The 20,481-nt window shown below is 38.0% G+C and overlaps 1 protein-coding gene across 1 annotated transcript; it reads right to left on the bottom strand.

Moving 5' to 3' along the window:
* Window positions 1-6,435: 6,435 nt before the first annotated feature.
* On the bottom strand, window positions 6,436-15,424 carry LOC105060252 (protein EDS1B). Its single transcript, XM_010943873.4, has 3 exons — window positions 10,284-15,424; window positions 8,771-9,559; window positions 6,436-7,350 (listed from the first exon to the last, which is right to left on the bottom strand). Exons 1-3 carry the CDS (start codon window positions 10,626-10,628, stop codon window positions 6,613-6,615), a joined length of 1,872 nt encoding a protein of 623 aa, XP_010942175.1. The 5' UTR covers window positions 10,629-15,424; the 3' UTR covers window positions 6,436-6,612.
* Window positions 15,425-20,481: the final 5,057 nt, after the last annotated feature.

Below are 20,481 nucleotides of genomic sequence, written 5' to 3'. Positions count from 1 at the left end.
ATTTCAGTCCGATCCTATTCGAAATTTGTAACACTTGATTCATATTGAGTCACCCTGATAGGACCTCTGATGATCTCGATCATGACTGCCTCATCGGAAGGATACGAAGATTTCTCTCTCCACTTTCTCTCTCTACTTTCTCTCTCTAGAATTTTCTTTTTTTTCATGAATTTTCTCTCTCTAGAAGTCTTATGGATCAGTGGAGGATCCAGATACATAGACAAGTCCTAATTTTGGTTAATCCTAAGAGAGATCCTCGATCTGTATTATTAGGATCGATTATCGGTAATTTTCTCCATATATGTGATTTTTATATTGATCAGGGTTATGAAGAGATGATTGTCTGCAAATGATATCGAGTGGAATATTTTGTTAAATAAATTCATAAATCAAAGAAGAACATTGATTTCTGTGCTTGGATCAGTCACCGGTAAAGGTAAGAATCTCTGTACATGATCACTATTATATATATGCTATTTTACTGTTGGTCTTGCATTATTGGTTTTGCATTGTCGGATTTGAGATCGATGAATTTATTATATCTGAGATACTGTTATTTGATTTTGAGCATGAGTATGTTATGTCAATATATATGTATCAGAGATTGATGGCATGATTATATAGATATGACATATCTGAGTTGATCATAATGCAAGTCGGAATTGATTTGATGAAATCAACACATAATGATTAAATGAAAAGAAAGAGATATATGGTATGGACTAGCCTTGTCATGTGGAACAGCCGGCCAAGAGCTTATGCCTGGGACAGCCCCCACTGGCTTACAGGTGGATCAGCCGGCCAGGAGCTCATGCCTGGGACAGCCCGCCAGGAGCTTATGCCTGGGACAGCCTCTCACGGGCTTTGGTACGTGGGACAGCCGGCCAGGAGCTCATCCTGGGACAGTCTTGAAAGACTTTTTAAGTGGATTCGATCCGGATGATGACTGAGGTATAGACTTGGATAGTCCAGAACCAGAAAGAAAATGTTAAAAATCATGTGATTATGAAAAGAGAAATGAAAGATAAGGCATGAAACAATTGTTGAACAAAAGTGTTTCACCTGTTAACATATGATGATGCATCTATTTTGACAAGACAGCAAATTTATGAATGTTTGCATTATTCTAGACATTGAACATGAGATTTTATATCTTACTGCTTATCCTTATTTTCAGATTATATTATTATATCAGTGTGATATGGGAATTCTTACTGGGCTGCAAAGCTCACACCCCTTCATCTTTTTTTTTCTTCTCAGAGTTACAGGATGACTTAGATTAGCTATGGTATGGATTTGTGAGTGAGCGGATGCATAGATAGAGTACCGTTGATACTTGATCAGAGGATTGAAGAAATGTTAATTGTAATTATGCAAGTTTTATGAATTATTGTTGAAATTAAATATTATGGTTGATAAGATTGTAATGATTTAATTTGGCCTTGCATATTCTTTAGGGCTTGCTCTAAGGAGTGTGCGGCCATCACGTATCCGACCCGGATGTTGGGTTCGGGGCGTGACAATTTTAGAGAGAGAAAGTAAAGAGAGAATCTATAAAGAGAAAGTGGAGAGAGAAGGCAGAGAGAAGAGAGAGGAAAGATAGAGAAAGGAGAGAGAGGAGAGAGAAAAAAATTCTCTTATTCTTTTTTTTTCTATTTTTTTCTATTTTTTTCTTTTTCTCCTTTTTTTTTTCTTTTCTTCTTCTTCTTTCTTTCTTTTTCTTTTCTTCTTTCTCTTCCCGACCGAACAGAGGATGGACCAAGGGAAACTCGGTGGCTTGGCTCCAGCGAGGGGCGGTGGCTTGACCAGATGTCCGATAGTGACGGTCGACGGCGATGAGGCAAGGGATGGCCGGTGGCAAGATTCGGCCGGCAAGAAATCAAAAAAAATCGAAAAAATAGGGTACCATCATTTTTTTTTTATTTTTCGATCATTGATCGGTCACCGACAGTCAATACTTTCATGAAAGAGAGATAAAGGGATGAGAGTCCTATTCTAGGGCTGAGACGCCGCAAACGACAGCGCCGGTGGCTGGAAAAGAAAGGAAGGTGGTCCGGCCAAACATGGGATCACCCTTTTCATGAATTTTCTGACGATCCCGATGGCCGGTGAGGATCTAAAGCCATAGGGAGAAAGAAAAGAGGGTGAGAAAGAAAAATTGGAGCCTTACCTGAGCTCCGATGGCATCTCCGACCTCTGATTTTCGATGAACACAAAAAGAGGAGGCCGCGGCTTTCAACGGAGAAAGAAAGAGGAATCTAGCTCGAATATCATCGGTGGAGGATCTTGAGGGAGGGGGAGGCCTGTTTATAGAGAGCCCTAGGCCCCGATGGTCCTAGGACTTCCATTCCGTTCGAGATTCATCGGAGAAGAAGACTCTTATCGGGAGTCTTCTTCCTGTTCTGTTTTTTTTTTTTTTGTATGGACTTTGGGCTTCTAGATTTTTATGCCTGGTCCAAGGCCCAAATGGGCCGGGTGTCACACTCCTTTTCTTCACCTTTTTTTTCCGAGTTGGAGTGCTGCCAAGAAACATGATTGGAATATATCAAAATTGAATTGATGTATGACTAATTGGTGTCAATTAATTTCAATAATCAAATCTTTTCTATTCAATTATAACAAAATACATGTGTACATGTAAACCCCAAAACAGAAATTGTTACAAAGATGCTGAGGAAAGAAATTTTAACCCACACAACGTATACAGATCTACAAGTCTGTATAAATAGAACTACGATTCACTACCAATATTTTCCCAAACAAAAGCAGAGTTATAGAAACCCAACCGAATTTGCTTTCTTTCAGCAAAGAATCATTCCCGAAGATTACTTCAGCCTATGGAGCCCCCTTCTATTATAGGAAGCCTATATAGAAAGTCCTTCTAACACTTTCTACATGAAGTGAAAATTGATATTCCTTATAAGACAGAAGATACTCATTGATTCTCTACATACAAGAATGAACATGAGAACACCTGAACTTTCAAAGTATACAGCTCATATATCAACAAATCAATCACATTTAAAAGGGCTTGTACTCCATCTCTCTCATTCTGACTTACCGAAGATGATCTACTTGAACAAGTGCTCCACACACGTCTGTGGAACAAATTTTGATCAAACTTCTAGTTGTGCCAGAAGTATTTTGGAGAGAACTAATTCATTAACCAGATGTAAGTCTGAACCCAGTTAATTAGCCAACTAAATAAAACTAGTCTAGATAACTATATAAACCTAGTCCAGATATGTGTCATCTGCTCCAAGAATAATCCGATACTTCTAACATAAATATACATATATAATATACTGCAAGTTGACGATAGCAATTACTCTGGTCCCTTGGCCAACATTTAAGTTGAATTTCATGGATTATTATGAAGACAAATATTTTTTAAAAAAATTAAAAAAGAAAAAAAAAAGTAGGAGAATTGGAGGAACAACCCATCATTCTTATTGTCTAATTAAGTTAAATTAATGCAAGTGCCACGTGATTAACAACCACACCACCTCGCCATTTTCTCCCTTCTCATTATTTCTCATGTTAATGGTGAACATATGTTTGGGTTCTCATAGGGAAAATTCACATTGATGTGATTTTCAAAGAATTTGGTATCAACAGAAGTGGAGGTTGAACAATTAATACTAATATTAAATGGCAAAGGAATTCTGACAGATATCTACAACCAATAGCAACAAATTTGAACTCTTATATGTTCACTAAATGTTATTTTGTCAAAATGATGTTATATAAGCAAGCAGGAATGTAGGCAAGCTCACCTATATTTGATAATCATGAAACAACAAGGGGAAAATATTTACCATGACAACATTGACCATATCACTCATTAAGATCTTTTACCGCCAATTCTTGAAAAGAAATGAGTTGCAGGTGATGCAAAAGTGGACACACACTTCAATAGGAGACCAACAATAATACCAAATAGATGATGCTCTAATAATGTGAAAGAAAACAGGCACAAAGGACACGATAGATATTATATAGCAATCAAGATCACATGTGCAAAGAAACATCAAGCATTAAGCAAACTATAAATTAGAAAAAAGTAAAGTATCATACAATCTTCCAAGCAGATAGACGTGTGTATAGATTTTCCTGAGATTTCATATATATTCTCGGAATGCTATGAAACATACAAATTTCATAAGTGAAGGAAATGCGATCAATTCCATAAAAGCCAAATGTAGATAAGAGGCAATCTATCAGCAGACTTCACTGGCAGGTAGCACAGTGGAACACCTCAATGATGTAACAAATTGATGATGCCACCATCAAGTTGCAAAGACAAGAGAAAACCAATATTTTCAGCATGGGTGTTAAAGCAAGAATCTTAATTGCCGATTGTAATTCCACAGGATAAGTGGAGACTAGTTGTTTTACATTTCTATATCCAGATGAGTACATTATGAAATCTCTGCCAAAAAAAAAAAAAAAAAAGAAGACACAAGTCAACGTTAGAACGCGATATAATAAAACAGCTTTCAAATACAGGTATATTTTTATGTCCCATCTATTCACATCCAAATCCTCTATAGCAATTTATGCACCACATACAATATAATGGAACACACAACTAGAACTAAGTTTCTCGCAAACGATTCTACTGCAGCTCAAAACCCATGCCCGCATTCACTAGGCTTTCTTTGTGAGAGGACCAGGGCATGCACAAAGACAAAAGATCACAAAGACCCACAAATTTCCCCTCTAGAAAGCATTCAAGAAACAAAAAGATGGGAAAGAAATGTCACGCCCCAAAGCAAACATGACTCTACTCTCTCTTACATATTGTTTGGATTGGGGGTACACAAAGATTCATAAGGAGAGGAGAGGGAAGGGTAAAGAATGAACTCCCATTTGGTAAAATTTTTTGAAAGATAAAGAAGAATAGAGAAGGGTTCTCTCAATCCCTCCGTACTCCTTAATCACTCAATTTTCTATACCCCCGATTTCGGGTGTAACAAGGGAAGGTTCACGCTTAATTTTCACTTTTCTAACTTATTCTTAATAAAACTTTAAAATTACAACTAGACCATTATATACTCTATCTTCCCAACCGTTTCTTTGTTCTTCTCACAATTCCGAAACCCTATACTCGTCCCTTCACCCACAACTCAAAAGGAACGGATATTTCAGAAAGCTAAAATCATTCTCATGTGAATGCCAAAAAAAAATAAAAAAAAAAAATAGATTTGAGAAGCATATTTGTCAGAAGGAACAGACATTTATCAAAATATCACAAACATTAAATAGTACATCTATTAATAAAAAAAATATATTTATTAAAATATATATAAAAGTTCTTCTATCCCTCCCTTAATCCTTCTATCCAAATAAGGATAAAGTATGGATCTTTCTTTACCCTTCTCCTCCCTTTCCAAACAAGAATTCATTAATTCCCCTCCCCTCCATTATCCTCATCTTCCTTCATGAAATTTTGTGTACCCCCAGTCTAAATAAAGCATTAGGATCTTGAACTCAGGCTACAGGAACAAGAAAGTCGGAAAGCTAAACGCGGCATCCCTCCACCGGTGCCCACCTCGCCACCTGCCACGGCAATGTGTGCTTCCTGAACCCAGGGCGGCGGCCATCAGCCTCAAGAATCTTCTTGTGGCACAAGAAACAAACATGAAAACCGCAAGAAATCCTGACCCCAACAATTTTGAAGTTTAATCCTTCCATCCATCCTCTCTTTCCTTTTTATTCCTTGAGCTAAAGACTTTTTACCCTGCCCACATGGTGGTGGTAATCCGGCCCCTGCCAACCACCAATGGCGCAGATTGTAGGAAAGCAAGAAGTTATTGCTCCCAATATGCGACAAATGAGAATGAGATAATAACTAAATAATAATTTCTTTTTATAGTGAAAATGGAAATCGTTATTCGAAAATCTATCATACCCATTATCTCAAGTTTTTGGTTCTCGTCATCCAACGGCGAGAAGGTTATTCTCACCTCGTGGCGCATGTGTTCTTTGGATGTCTCAATATATATGTCTCCTATAGTTTAAAAGATTGATGGCCTTCTAGATATATTTCATAGTACACCAGGAATTTTAGTTATCCGACTTACAACTTTGATTAGTGATAAAGGTTTATACTCTGTAGTCTATAAAGGTAAGCCTACAACCATCTAATATTCTTCGGTATGATGTAATTTTTCAACAAAAAATCAAATTGCATGTTTATATATCATATTTTTGTCAGTAATTTTCTGATACAGTAAAAGTCAAAAAAACAAAACATTGCTATGACGGTGAGCTTTGGCGTAACAATAAAGTTGTTTCATAATGATTAAAAAGATGAGAACGGCCTCTCCAAATGCAAGATAAGACTGCATATGTCTGACCCTGCTGAGATCCCGTAATGGCGGAGCCTGGTGCACTAAGGTGCCCTGCTTTCTAATAACTCAACAAGAGGACTTGGCAAGCAATGGCATTCTTATTTGGAAATTGATACTTCATCCGTTAGGATTATATTTCACATACAATGTTCTACCAAAACACAAATGAAGCAAAATAGCTCGTGCGACCATCAACACGGTAGGTGTATTTTATTCTATCATGCCGCCACTTCCTCCAGGTTTCAGAAGTGCTGATCTACCTTCCAGCCATATTCTCGCCATTCATAAAGCTCGAAATACAGGACCCCAGTCGGTGTTGTATCGGCAGGGTCTTCCACCACTTAACAAAAGTGGACTCCTCAAGCAACACATCCTTACCCAGCTTCCCAGAAGAAAGCCACATCGATGCCTCCTTTTCAAGTTCCAATACCTTGTCCTTCATTTCTTCGAAGGGCCTGCTGCTGCTGCTGCTGTCAATACAAAGTTCTTCAACTACTGCCCAGAAACATGATTCCATGCTGGACCATGCAGGCATTCGGTGTGCCTGCTCAAGCCATCTTTGGGTGTACTTGTAGCGTCTTGGCCTGCCTTTCACCATGTAAGGCCCTGTGTCCTCATTCTTTGCATGCCTGTAGTAGTTGGCAATGTCCAATGGCTCAACTAAGCAACGGTAACTTGTGCCCAGGTCCACCCAATCAGTCCGTCCCTCAAAGTTGTCAGGAAGTTCGTACCTTCTCAGCATTTCAACAATCTCATCCCAGAGCCCTGCAAGCTCAAGTCTCCTGACATTAGCATCGAAGTCTTCTTTGTCCTTCTGAAGTTTGAAGGTGTCATAGTAACCCAATCCGCGTATTTCACATGTCGCACGATAGTCGCTAAGGGACCTAAGAGCTTCTTGAATCTTGCTATAGTTGGCATCAATCTTGGCCTGGTTCCTGAGTCTTTGGTTCTCCCATTCTCCTGCTGCACGTAGACAAAGCCTAGCTTCCACGCTCTGAAATGCAAGGAAAACATGTGTGGTTGGTATGGAAGAAGTAAACGTATGCTAACTCAACATTTATTTAGATAACAAAAGAATATAGACAAAGGCTTTTTGTTGAGTTTGGGGGGGAGTGGGGTGAGGGGTGCCGGGGTGGGGGGGTGGGGGGAAGAGAGAGAGAGAGAGAGCAAATAAAGACTGATGCCAAATAAATATATAAAGAGCAGAAGAGTCCTGAGGATAGCATATGCACTAGATTATATAAAAATCATAGCAAGGCCTAGCATAGCTTGCATCTAAGTTGCTATATTATGTGAATAATGTCAATTTACAAGCCCAAAAAAAAAAAAAAATTATGAGACGGCAACTACCACAGATGTACAAAAAAATCTGATAAGAGTTGGGAGTGCGGCGAGGATTATGGAGTCAAATAAAATTATACTGTGATCTTAGGCCATTATTCTGTGTGGGTTACTGTGTTCCCACAGGATATGTGCTTAACAAAGGAAAACAAAGCTCGGTGATGCTCCTCAAGATTCAATAAGCAACCAACTAGAACTTCTAGTTCTTTGTCTGAATTTTGGAGTTTGGACAAGCATAGCAGAAACCATGCATCCATTGGTGGAAGAATTCCAAACAGAATGGTGATAAAGATCAAGAGAGGGTTAGAGAAAATAGCTCAATGAACAACATGAAAACGTTCCAAAGTGGTAAACTTGGAAGGGAACTCTTAAACTTCAACTCACATTTGCAGGATCCAATGGAAAAGTTTCAGGGTCAAAAGAACCAAATTGAGGCATGCGCCTAGACCTGTGACTGATCTGAATCCACATTAACATAGATGAGAATTGGAATAACGAGAATGTTGTTGTAGAAGAATTAGAAATGCTACAAAGGTGCAGAATAGATACCATAACTGATCCTGCAATCATGGCAAAAATATAGAGCCCAAACTCGGGAATAGAGGTCAACAATGAGAAGTGGGATCTGTGCATAACCAAACTAGTTCGAAAATTTGAGAAAGGCATGGAAAGGCATCTGCTATCAAGTACTCTATCCTAGTTGAAAACGAACAATGAAATAGAATGCATATGAATGACAATGTTAAGATGGGAATATGATATGTTTCAATGGACACCCTGGTATTTGGATTTACAATAGACCAAGTGAGCCAAGAGCCAAAGGTATGCAAGGAGACACTACCAATTACAGAGAACCAGGATTATAATGTCAATGCCCTCTAATTATTTATCCTGGATTTTTTGTTTTGCATGCCTTTGAAGTGGCTGATTTCGTTGGGTCTTTCTGCAGCTAAACTATTCTGGAAATAGATTACATAGCAAGCAAGCTAATACATTCAAGCATTGGATTACTTGCATTGCCTAAAAACATAAAATTGGTAAAATTATCAAAAGCTAATAAAAAAAGAACTTACCAACTGAAGATCTTCTAACATTGTTTCAATTGATTGCATCTCATCACTTATGCCATCATTCAAGCACAGTGGAATCACTTCCAAGCCGTCCATGGAAACTACATCTTGCATAGCTAAGCACTTTTTGATCTTTGGCTCATAGAGCAGATGCTCCTCTAAACATCTGTATGCAACCTCACTTAAGTCCTCTTTGGAAGTTAGCTGAAAACTGTAACATAGCACTTGTAAAATAGCATCTGGATTCTTCAAACTGACTAGCCCATTATCGCTACAGAAAACGTAAGTTCCAAAGGGTCTGTATGGAGAAAGTTTCACGAATCCAGGTATGACTTCCAGCAACGGGTTTGTACAGCCCATGGACAAACAGGCACGATGGCACGAAATGGACAGAGCATTCCTCAACACAGTGCTATAGAAAAAAATGACGAGAGGTTCTCCAATGGTGTTCAGACTGAAACACAGTGATTTTGGGCATAAGAAATGCAGAATGGCCTGAAATTCTTGCTTAAAGGATGACAGAGGGGCTAGCAAGCTACGTGGAATGACATCCACTGTGCTGACAAAATGTAAGAAGCAGCAAGACCAATCTTGGCGCTGGAGAGCATGGCTGAAAACCCTGTCACCAACTAGGGGAGACCCAAAAGTCACACAAAAAGGAAAAACTTGATCTTTATTGTCAGACTTGAAGAATTGTTCAAGAAGCCAGATTGCTGCAAGCACTGAAACAGAACCTCCTGAAGAATGCCCGGTGAACACTATTCGCTTCTTCTCAGCTAAAGCTCTATGAACCTGCATTAAAGAGCACTTGTCAACATGCTCCATTCCAACAGAAAACAACTGAAAGAATTTGAGGATATTAAAAAATTATATTATGATATTAATATGTACAGGTCACTTTCAGTGCACTCATTCTAGTAATCTGAAAAAGGAAATTCAGATTTGACAAAGCTTTACCTCTTTTTGAGGCCATAGAGAGGTCTAACAGTTATATGGCATTTGTACATCTTTTTAGCTTTTCAAAAACTAATTCATTGTTGCACTTGTGTTAAAAGAGGCCATGTCGAGTCCCAACTTCCACTCAGAAGATTAGTAAACCTCATAACATTTTACAGTTCCCCCAGCTCATCATTGCACTTGTGCTCCATCAGTAGCACTCACTTCCAACACTTTCTATTCAAAAACTAATTCATTTCTTTTTCAGCCCTATTAATTTAGCTGTTTAATTTCCACTGCATGAGTTACCCAGCTACTTAAATTCTCTATGCCGTCAATGTTTGAGCCCTGATGCTTGTATTAGACAAAGAAACTCAGCATGTCAATCTCACTATTGTGTCGTAGAACTACCAGAGAAGATTCCATATTGCTTTACCAGATAACAAAAGCAACAGCAGAACGTGAATCGAATTCCACAACTCTCCAAAACTATAATTTGTTTCCTAAAGAAGAGCCATTACATGACCTCATTGAGAGGCATAAAAACGAAGAATTTGACCAAAATTTCAGCACCTCATACCTCAGCTTGGAGCCTAGAGTCCTTGAGAAGCCTTTGGAAGGATCGCAAGAAAGCCCTATTCACACGAGCAGCCACGTCGTTGCCGACGCTCCTGAGAGAAGGGAACAAACAAGCGTCGATCTCCGACTCCCCGAAGGGGCCTCCCCATTCGCCGGCGAGAATCCAGTCGTCGACGGACCAGGACGCCGGGAAGGCGAAGACAGCGGAGGGGAAAGGATGAGAAACGGTCCGGAGAAGGAAATGGGAGGAAGGGGAGCGGTGGGCGGACATGGAGACGGAGCAACAGAGCGCGACGAGCGCCTTCTCCTCATCTCTCATCGCCGTTAGGCCCTCTCCCGACGCCATGGCCTCGCTCGGTTGGTGATGACGGGGCTCGATGTTTTATGTATTTCCCGTCTTCCGCTAGTCCTCCGGATGCCGGTGTCGGGGAGGGGGGTGTATCTTTCGCGCCAAAGAAGGATTCACCTTCCTTCGCGCGAATATACCGTTGGATCGCCAATCGTACATGCCTACACAACTCTCAAAACGATCAGTAGATGATCCAACGGTGGATTCGCCCAAAGGAAGGCGAATCCTACTTTCGCGCGAAAGATACACCCTGGACCCGAGGAGAGGACGGGTGGAGTACAAGGACTTTTTTTTCAGCATGGGGCCCGCGGGTAGTGGAGGTCTCCGTCTCCGCCTCCCCCGTCAAACACGTCGAGGACCGGATCGAGAGGTATGATTGGGGTTTTGAACAGTGTCCCTACCGTCCCTAGGGGTGGGTAGTGGGTTCCACCATTCGGTGGTTGCGATTGCTATGGACGGTGGGACCTGGCTTCAGCTAAGTTCGGATGCGAATTGCGTTCCCGGCCGGTCTGGAGCGGAATCAACTAACACTCACCAAGCCAATGAACGGTAGTGATACTCAAACGAGGAAAGCATGGAGGATGCTGGGTCCCACGTTTTGTTGAGTCAATGAACTGATTGGCGGGACCCGCTCGGATGGACAATTGGCAATTACCGTCCACCGAAGTTCGGTAAGTGGACTAGGAGGACGCTGTAAATTGCATATGAAGAGTAATTCTTTGTACACCGGGGCGTGTAATAAATCCGACATGAAGTGCACCAAGTGCACCGCATATTACAATTGGACCATATGGTATCTATGTGGAAGATGAAAAAGGATCTCATTCCACATCAAAAAAAATGAAGATGTATCAGATCGTGATGGACATTCAATGCCGGTCGCAATCTTTTTTTTTTCAAATTTTTACAGATGAATACACTCTTTTCCTCCATGATAAAATTTTTTTTGGCTTACATGTTTTTCCGCTTTATCATTTCAAATGCTGCTCTCTCTCCATCTTTGGAGATGCTCTTCTTCTGCCCTATTCAACCACTTCAACCCATCATCCAAACTTTCCAACTCCCACAAGATCTAAAGGGACCTCCAAGTCCAACTCAATGCCTTGGAGAACCATAGTTGGAACTCCACTTTCGCCATAAAGCGGGAGGATACGACAGCGAGCAGCGGCCTTTACTGCAATAGGTGCAGCGACTGTGATTTTGAAGCCGCCGCCAACGGCTTCTTCTACTACCAGCAATGCGGCTCCCAGAGCTAGGAAGTCATCGCCACCGATTGCATCGATGAGGATATCCACGACAATGGCTCCGGCATTGATTTCATGTACAGTATCTTCGACCATCGTGCCCGACGATAATCCGATACCCCCTCCACCACCCCCAATATCTCCAGAGACGAACTGCTCCACCCCCTCACCTAGTCTCTTTCCGGCTCCGTCGTTAAGAGGGAGGATGCGAAGCCCTCGATGGCACGGCCCTATGGGTTCGACAAACCCTTAGAGCCTCGCGACTTCGGGTCGAAGCTGTGGCTTGACATCGAGACTCTCATTGGCGGGATACAACTCCTGTGAGGCCCTGGTGGAGAGGTTCGGGGTGAGCCTGCTAATCTATGGGATTGTGGGGGGCATCTAGCTACGGTATGTGGCGTTGTCAAGGATTCTCTTTTATGACATCCAATACTGTTTCACGACTCTCTGTATTGTTTTATAACTTCTTCTACTGTTTTATGACATCTGGTATTATTTTATGACTTCATGCACTATTTTATGATTGCCACCACTGTTTTAACAATTCTTCTACTATTTTCTAACATCTGTTACTGTTTCATGATATCGTGCATTGTTTTATGATTTTTTCTATTATTTATGACTTTCTACACTGTTTTATCACTTCTTCTACTGTTTTATGATTTTCTACACTGTTTTATGACTTCTAGAAATGTTTGATGTCTTCCTAAAGTATTTTATAATTTTTTTCATTATTTTTTGAATTCGATACTATTTTATGATTTCTACCAATATTTCATGACGTCCGACACTGTTTTATGACTTCCGACACTGTTTTATGACTCTCTATACTGTTTTATGACTCCTTGCACTGTTTTATGACTTCCGATATTATTTCATGACACGTGACGGTACTATTTTATGACTCCACAAATGTTTCATGATATCCTATACCATTTCATATTTGATTCACCATTTCATGAACTTCATCTATATTTTATGACTTCCGACGCTGTTTTATAACTTTCGAAAATATTTCACTGTTGCATGACTTTCAGCATTATTTCATAACTTTCGATATTCTTTCATGACATTCTTCACTATTTTACGACATCCGATAATGTTTCATAACTCTCTACATTGTCTATAATGTGTTTTGGCATTGTTTCATGACTTCATAAATATGACTTCCACTATTTCATGACATCCGACATTGTTTCATGACTCTCTACACTGTTTTATAACTTCTGTCACTGTTTTCTGACATCTTGCACCATCTCATGACTTCCGACACTATTTCATGACTATCTCAACTATTTTATGACTTCGAGCATTGTTTCATCATTTTCTGTACTATTTTATGACTTTCTGCACTATTTTATGACTTTCAATAATATTTTATTAGTTCCACCAATATATTTTTATGACTTCCTCAACTATTTCTTGACATCCGACACTGTTTTATAACATCATGCACTATTTATGACTTCCTCTGCTATTTTATGATATTGTGCACTATTTTATGACTTCTGGCACTGTTTCATCATTTTCGTCAATATTTTATGATTTTTGATATTTTTTCATGACATCCGATACTATTTCATATCTTCCAACATTATTTTATGACTTTCAGTACTGTTTCATAACTTTCGATAATGTTTCATGATATCATGTATTATTTTATGACTTTCGATATTGTTTCATGACTTCATATTCTGTTTTATAACTTCTTCCACTGTTTTATAACTTTCTCCACTGCTTTATGACTTCTAGCAATAATTTCTGACACCCTGCACTATTTTATGACATCTTTTTCTCTGTTTATGACACCCTGACTCTAAATTATTCTCCAAGAAATTTTTTTGGTGATTTATTACATCTACGGCCCCATTTATAACATCCTATGGGCCTAGTCCAAATACTTTTTCCAAGGCATTTCTAATGAGATTTGTGAGATTTTTATGACTTCAAAATGACTTTCTTCAAAATGACTTTCTGACTTTCTATGTATAATAAATGATATCTTTTGCATAATATTACATCATTTATGCATTCCATTTGCGTTGTCTGATTCTAATCCTTGTGTATATCTTCTACAGAGCCTGATGCAAATGATAAAATCGATGATACTGTCGGAGGTAGTTGTCTCGAGAATCCATCTTCTTCTAGTATTGCATACAAATTTGGATAATGCTAACCTCATGTTGGAATGGAGTTCGATTCAGCAGCTAAAATATATAATATGTACAATTCTATAATGGTTATGCGAGAAGACTCGATTTTGGAATTACAACCATATGTACAACCATGTTTAGTAGGTCAAATGAGAAAAAAAGAATTATGTTTCAAATATCTAGCATGCTGGAGGGAAAGAACTTCAGATTCTTACACTATTTTATGACAACCTCCACTGCTTCATGACATCTTGCACTATTTTATGATATAAATAATGTGCAATATTAGTTACTTTCATTGGAGATGGTTGCATGATTCTTTAACTATGATCCAAATAACGTGCAATATTAGCACCTATGCCAAACCATGAGCAACATATGTTGAACTATAAAACAAAGCATAACAGCCACTTTGGTTAGGCATTAGCATTTAGTTGTGTTTGGCATTCCTTTCACTTTTCTTTTTTTTTTAATTAAGAAGTAGGAAACAAAAAAATTGAAGGTGCAGCACTATAGCACATTCATGCTTCATGCTACAGTGCTGAAGGTGCCTTCTGCAACAGTGCTATAGCTGAAGGGGCCTTTAAGGGCTTTCAGCACTATGCTACCTGAAGGTGCTTTGAGCACCGTAGCGGGAGGGGCATCTTTCAGACTATGTTGTAATACTGAAGATGCCTTCAACACTATAGCGGAAGGAGCTGAAGAAGACGCCTTCAGCACTATAGCACAAGGTTCGGAGGGTTTAGTCATCCTAAAAGGATTTAGTCTGGGTCATTGCAATCACCTAAAACTTGTTTAATCACTTAAAACTTCCTGTTTGATTTATGAAATCCATTCATGACTTCCATCATTTTAAAAAACAAACATCAAAAGAGAATTAAAAGAAATGAAATAAAAAATAAACATTCGTTATTATAACAACGATGTATATGTCATCAAATAAAAAACAATCACAATTTCGAAGTATCATCAATAACTTTTTGAAGTTTCTGAGCGAGCCCATCCCTTAATATCAAGACTCCAAGCTCACCATGATACCAAAAAATATCTTCTAGCATGAAATCCCATTACTCTAGCCTATCGCTCGAAATCTATATACTTAACACAATACAATGGATGGGCAGGCATCATCATCTAAAATTTTTCAATTCATGACTTCTATAATGTCATAAAACAATATTGAAAGTCATAAAAAAACACCCAATTTTAATGCTTGCATTGATTGTTTTATGGATGTTGGAGGAAGATTATGGCATATTTTTGTTGAATTTTTTATGATTTCATGCACGCATGATTTTACAAAACTAGTATGCAGCAAAATTTAAAAAATTTTCAGATTAAATCTAATTTAATCTAAGCATGCATAAGATCAAATCTTCAAACCATAACAAGATCATCATATGTGAGATAAGATTTAGATACAGAAATCAAATAGAAAAAAATAAATATAAAATATACCTGAATATGAATCAATCTTCAATACGAACAAATGATCATGGATATCTTTCGAAGATCCCTTTTAGCTGCTCAAGCGTCCATCCTCTACGGGTATTCACACGAGACTCTGATCTGATCAGAAGTCTTTTGATCTCACCGGGATGCTAGCTCTCTTGCAGAGATCGCATCTTGATGGTTAAAAATCTTCTTTTCTCCTAAGACACTCTTAGAGAACAAGAAGATGTAGGAGGATCTTGATCTCTATGCTAGAAATCATGAGAAGAATCATTTCTTCTCTTTTCTTCCTAAAATCTATATACCAAATCTCTACAATAGAGATGTAATAATTTTATCTAACTTTTGGACAAAAAGAAGAGAAGACATCCATGTCTAAACATGGACAAGAGGGAGGAGATAAGATATTCTAACAACCAACAATTGGTTGTTGTAAGAAAGAAGGGATATGGAGTCTCATACCTCACGCCTTGGACCTATTCACCGTCCCTTCTCTCCCTTATTTTTCTCCACACACAAGAGCTCCTTTTGGGCATCAAAACCTGGTACTAATCCTCTCTTACATGTCCCAAATTGCTAGGTATATATAGGCTAAGATAGAGTTTGAAATTGGATAGGATTCAAGAGTCCATAATGCCAAGGACTCTTATCCTTTTGATGCCGCCCACCCCAAAACTATTTCCGTCCAGATTTACACGGTAGAAAAAGGAGAAAATCTTTCTTTCTTACAAGCTAAAAAGAAAGTAAAAGTGGCGTCAAAAATTAGTGGAGGCGTGGGTTTATTTAGGCGCACAAAACTAGTTCAACGGGGAGTCCTTTTAGTGCAAGAAAAGGAAGAGTTTCAAGAACATGAGATTCTTAGATTAAATGGCTGTTTTAAACCCAATAAAACATCAATAAGTCCTAATCATATTAGGACTTGATTAGACTCAAATAGATAAGAATCCAAATCTGATTTGGAGCCCAATCTATTTAGATTAGATGTCTCCTAATTGGACGAAGAGTCCTAGTCCAATTGGACTCTTTTATGGTGCTTGAGTCAAACTTAATTTCTAATCCTAATTCAATTAGAATTTGGTATACCTATGAAAATAAGGATTCTTAGTCTAATTAAGAATACATACATCCTAGTCTAATTAGAAATTGGATCAAATCTAAATCTTAATTCAACTGGGACTAATCATCTGACCCTTTTGGGATTATCCTATAACCCTGTTGGGGTTGATCAAATCAAACTCATAATGAGTCAAATTAAATCCAATCAAATTAGACTTAATACAAGCCCCATTGCTTAATCAAATTGAGTCAATTAACAATCTTATTGCTAATTAATCATCCTATAACTCACTAACTCTTTAGTAAGTTACATAATGCAACATTTACATTGGATCAATTATCAATCAAATTGATAATCAAATTCTGTTACGATTCATAATCATAATTCAACCATCTGATCAGTCAAAAATATCTTTTGTGTGTGACCCCATAGATTTTATTCTGTCTGGTAGTGAGATATATTGTGATCTCTGTTACAATATCATTGAAACTCTTTTCAATAGATTGAAACCATTCTAACTCAACCCATCAAGAATCATTGATCATCAAGATGATCCTCATGAGTCTCACGATCCACCAGTAACACCTAGCAGTATGTAGTGGCAACCCAGCAGAATAAAAAATAAACCTCTCAGTGTAGTTACCGTATGATACAATCTCTCTATCATGAGTCCGATCAGATGGCAGGTCATGGATGAATCGTCAAACCTCAACATCGGTCATATGATAGATTTAATCAGCTCGAGTCCATTTATGATTCTATAAAAATTCTTTTCCATCAATCACACTGCTATGGTTATAGACTTAAGAACTCGGTCTCTTAAATTTTATAGGACTACTTTCTTCTTCTAGGATCGATAGATTCCATCTTGATGCATATCCTACTCCTACAGTGGATCAACTATCACCAACATCCACTACAAGGACTCATTGAGATTCATGTTGATGTATCAGTCAAACTCCTGCAGTTTTACTGTGAGCAGTAATGTCATCTCAGGTTAAAGATCAATCATACAACTGCAGCATCGAGAAAGTCACTAATGAGTGAGCAAACATCCATATGACTTCTCATATTGGTTACACTCAGTGCTAGTTATTCTCTAACAACCACCTACACTCTCGCTCCAGTGTCTCTATACTGCAGACTCGAGATCCATCTGTCTGAAGAAAGCGATCTGTGCACTGATCTATCCAGATCAATCACCATCTCCATGATGATCCTATGATCAGAAGTAATTTAAAAATTAATCATCAATGACACATGGCTCAAATTCTCAACTCCTTGAGAATATGTGTCATCATCTTGTTAATCTCTTGGATGATTCATGGATACATAAACATGAATGATAATATAACTGTCCAGTAAATACAAAATGATGTCCTAGAGATATGAAATGTGTCAGTCAAGATTGACTTCTAGGGCATACATCCAACAACCTCTCACTTGCACTAAAGCCAATCTACCATGTACTATGCCCCATCTTCACATGATAGATTTAAGTCTTAGGCTAGCTAAGTAACTTATTAGTAAGTCAACTACATCACATGTAGAGTTTGCTCTCTACACCTCTATGTATTTCTACCGAGATAGTCGCGTGTTCTGCTGCTCTATGTGCTTGGATATCTGGTGAGATCTAGGCTCCTTAGTAAGGACTATGATGCCATTGTCTTTGTAATATTATGTCACGACATCTGATGGCATGACAATTAATTTTGTAACTAACATTAAAATCAGAATGCATCCTACACATCTACAGTATACTCAGCTTTCATTGATCGATTATTTAGAATCCTTCTAAGATATCGACATAGGAACACACCCCATGATATAGACATTCTACCATCAATATCAGATATAAAATCTAAATTGATGTATCCTCCCACTCTTAGCTTTGATTCTTCTCCAAATTAAGAATATGTCCTCAGTTCTTCTTAAGAGCTTAAGAATATTTTCACATCAATCCAGTGCTCTCAGCCTGGATACAACTGATATCTACTTGTGACATTCATAATGTAATCAGTTCAAGTACTACATAGCATACGACTATGGCTGAGAGAGTAGTAGATTCCTCTTCAAGATTTCTATGCTGAACCATTTCAGCATCCAATCTATGTACTTTATCTATGAAAACACAAGCATCCAATTGCATCTATCACTATAGATCTTTAGGACACTCATTTTATGTCTTTTATGAAAAAATCTATATTCAACCATATTTTAATCGATGTCAGTATTGGACGCTCCCACTGATCTTTTTGAAATCCATAATTTCTTATATCTGATCAAACAATTTGATCATATTATCGAAATGACTATTCTAACTCCAAGATTTTTATAAACTTTGTGATCTCCTATCACAAGAAGTGAAATCTATAGGCTATTCCATATAGAAATCTTCAAAAAATCTCTACTTAGGAAAGCTATTTCATATTCCTTTCTTGGAGTCGATGTCTTGCATCACCTCATTGTTGATTCTGAGATCATCTCTATGCTCTCCATCTCCTATGAGAAACTACTTTCTCTACATCTTCTTTCAAGTATACCCAAGTACCTTTCGAGAGGATAGGAGATGCTATTATATATATGAGGTGGAGAAGAAATATACGTCTACTGGCTCATGATGAATAGGTTCTTAAGGTCCAAAAGCTCATCGCACTTCAGAGACGCTCTCTTTGAGCTTAACTTTTCTTCCACTGCTTCATCCTAATTAAACAATTTTTCAAGAATATAGCATGTCGGATCACAATCACATTGTAATCCTTTCAGAAAGTAGTATCCCAAACTCTTTTAGAATGAGCTTTATAGGTCTGTCCTCTAACATATCCACTTGCTATCTTAGATACCGACTGGACATCCTTGAATCTCAAAATAATTAAGCTTCAATTCTCACCATGCCATATCTCATACGGTGTGGTAGGAACATGTTTAGAGAGAATCCAATTCCATAGAATTAAAGTATGTCTCTAAAGAAACATAAATAAATCAGTGAATTCCATTATGGATCAGACCATATCTCATATAGTCCCATGACTCTTCTTATCTCATTGAGCTGAGATGTACTAAGAGCAGTCCAATATGAAACTATGCCATTTCATGAGATAATCGAGAAATTTTTTTTATTGATATTGCATCCTCGATCCGATTGAAGTACCTTAAGAAATTTTTTTGATTTATTTCTCTACTTTATATTTGAATTATTTGAACCTTTTAAAAATTTCAGATTTGTATCTCATATACAAAGTAGAGACAACTCTTTGGTTAGCACATCACATGGGCTACACACATCAAATGTATACAAGGATAAGTATCTCAGTGATCCTTTTCCTCTTGTCCTACAAAGATAGCTTGGTCATATTTTCTCAAAGAGATGATACACAAACTAGATTTGACTCCACAATCAATGAGCCCAAAAGTCCATATTTCTCCAGTTTGTTAATCATTTCTTCTCCAATATGATTTAGCTATAGGTTCCACATATACTTTAAATTTTATCTCAATTCTAGATGTATCAGATCCAATGACATTCACTGCTTGCTCAATTAAGTTGACATATGCATCACTATGCAAATGATAGAAATCGTCTCTAAGAACTAAATCCAAACGATGATCGTAAAGGACAGATATCTATGGCCACAACAGCAACTGTTGCCCTATAGTCAATTTAAGAGTCACTTCCTCAGCCCTCTATCTTTTCATCGACTCTACACTAGAGTCCACAGCTCAATTGCGAGAAGAAAAAATCGTAAGAATAATATTGAGTAATTTCGACATACCTACTCTAGGTGTGTCTTTGTTTCTTTAGGCTCTCCAGGTATTTACCTCTAAACTCTTTCAAGATTTCTTTGTTATCAACACTTTGATCAATTTAGATAAGGTGCCATGATGGTCTTTTATATAGTAGTTTATCATAAACTATCCATATAAACAAATCAAAAATTGCAAGA

Source organism: Elaeis guineensis, chromosome 1, assembly GCF_000442705.2.
Source record: "Elaeis guineensis isolate ETL-2024a chromosome 1, EG11, whole genome shotgun sequence".
NCBI classification, from domain to species: Eukaryota; Viridiplantae; Streptophyta; class Magnoliopsida; order Arecales; family Arecaceae; genus Elaeis; species Elaeis guineensis.
Note: the sequence above shows the minus strand (reverse complement) of the source record. Positions and strands in the feature narration are given on the sequence as shown.

Bases quoted from the DNA above. Each gene is read 5' to 3' on its own strand.
- LOC105060252 (XM_010943873.4), bottom strand. From the start codon at position 10,628: ATGGCGTCGGGAGAGGGCCTAACGGCGATGAGAGATGAGGAGAAGGCG. The intron at 9,560-10,283 runs GTATGAGGTGCT...TCTTTAATGCAG, and splicing joins ACTCTAGGCTCCAAGCTGAG to GTTCATAGAGCTTTAGCTGA. The intron at 7,351-8,770 runs GTAAGTTCTTTT...CTTGCATTTCAG, and splicing joins TGTTAGAAGATCTTCAGTTG to AGCGTGGAAGCTAGGCTTTG.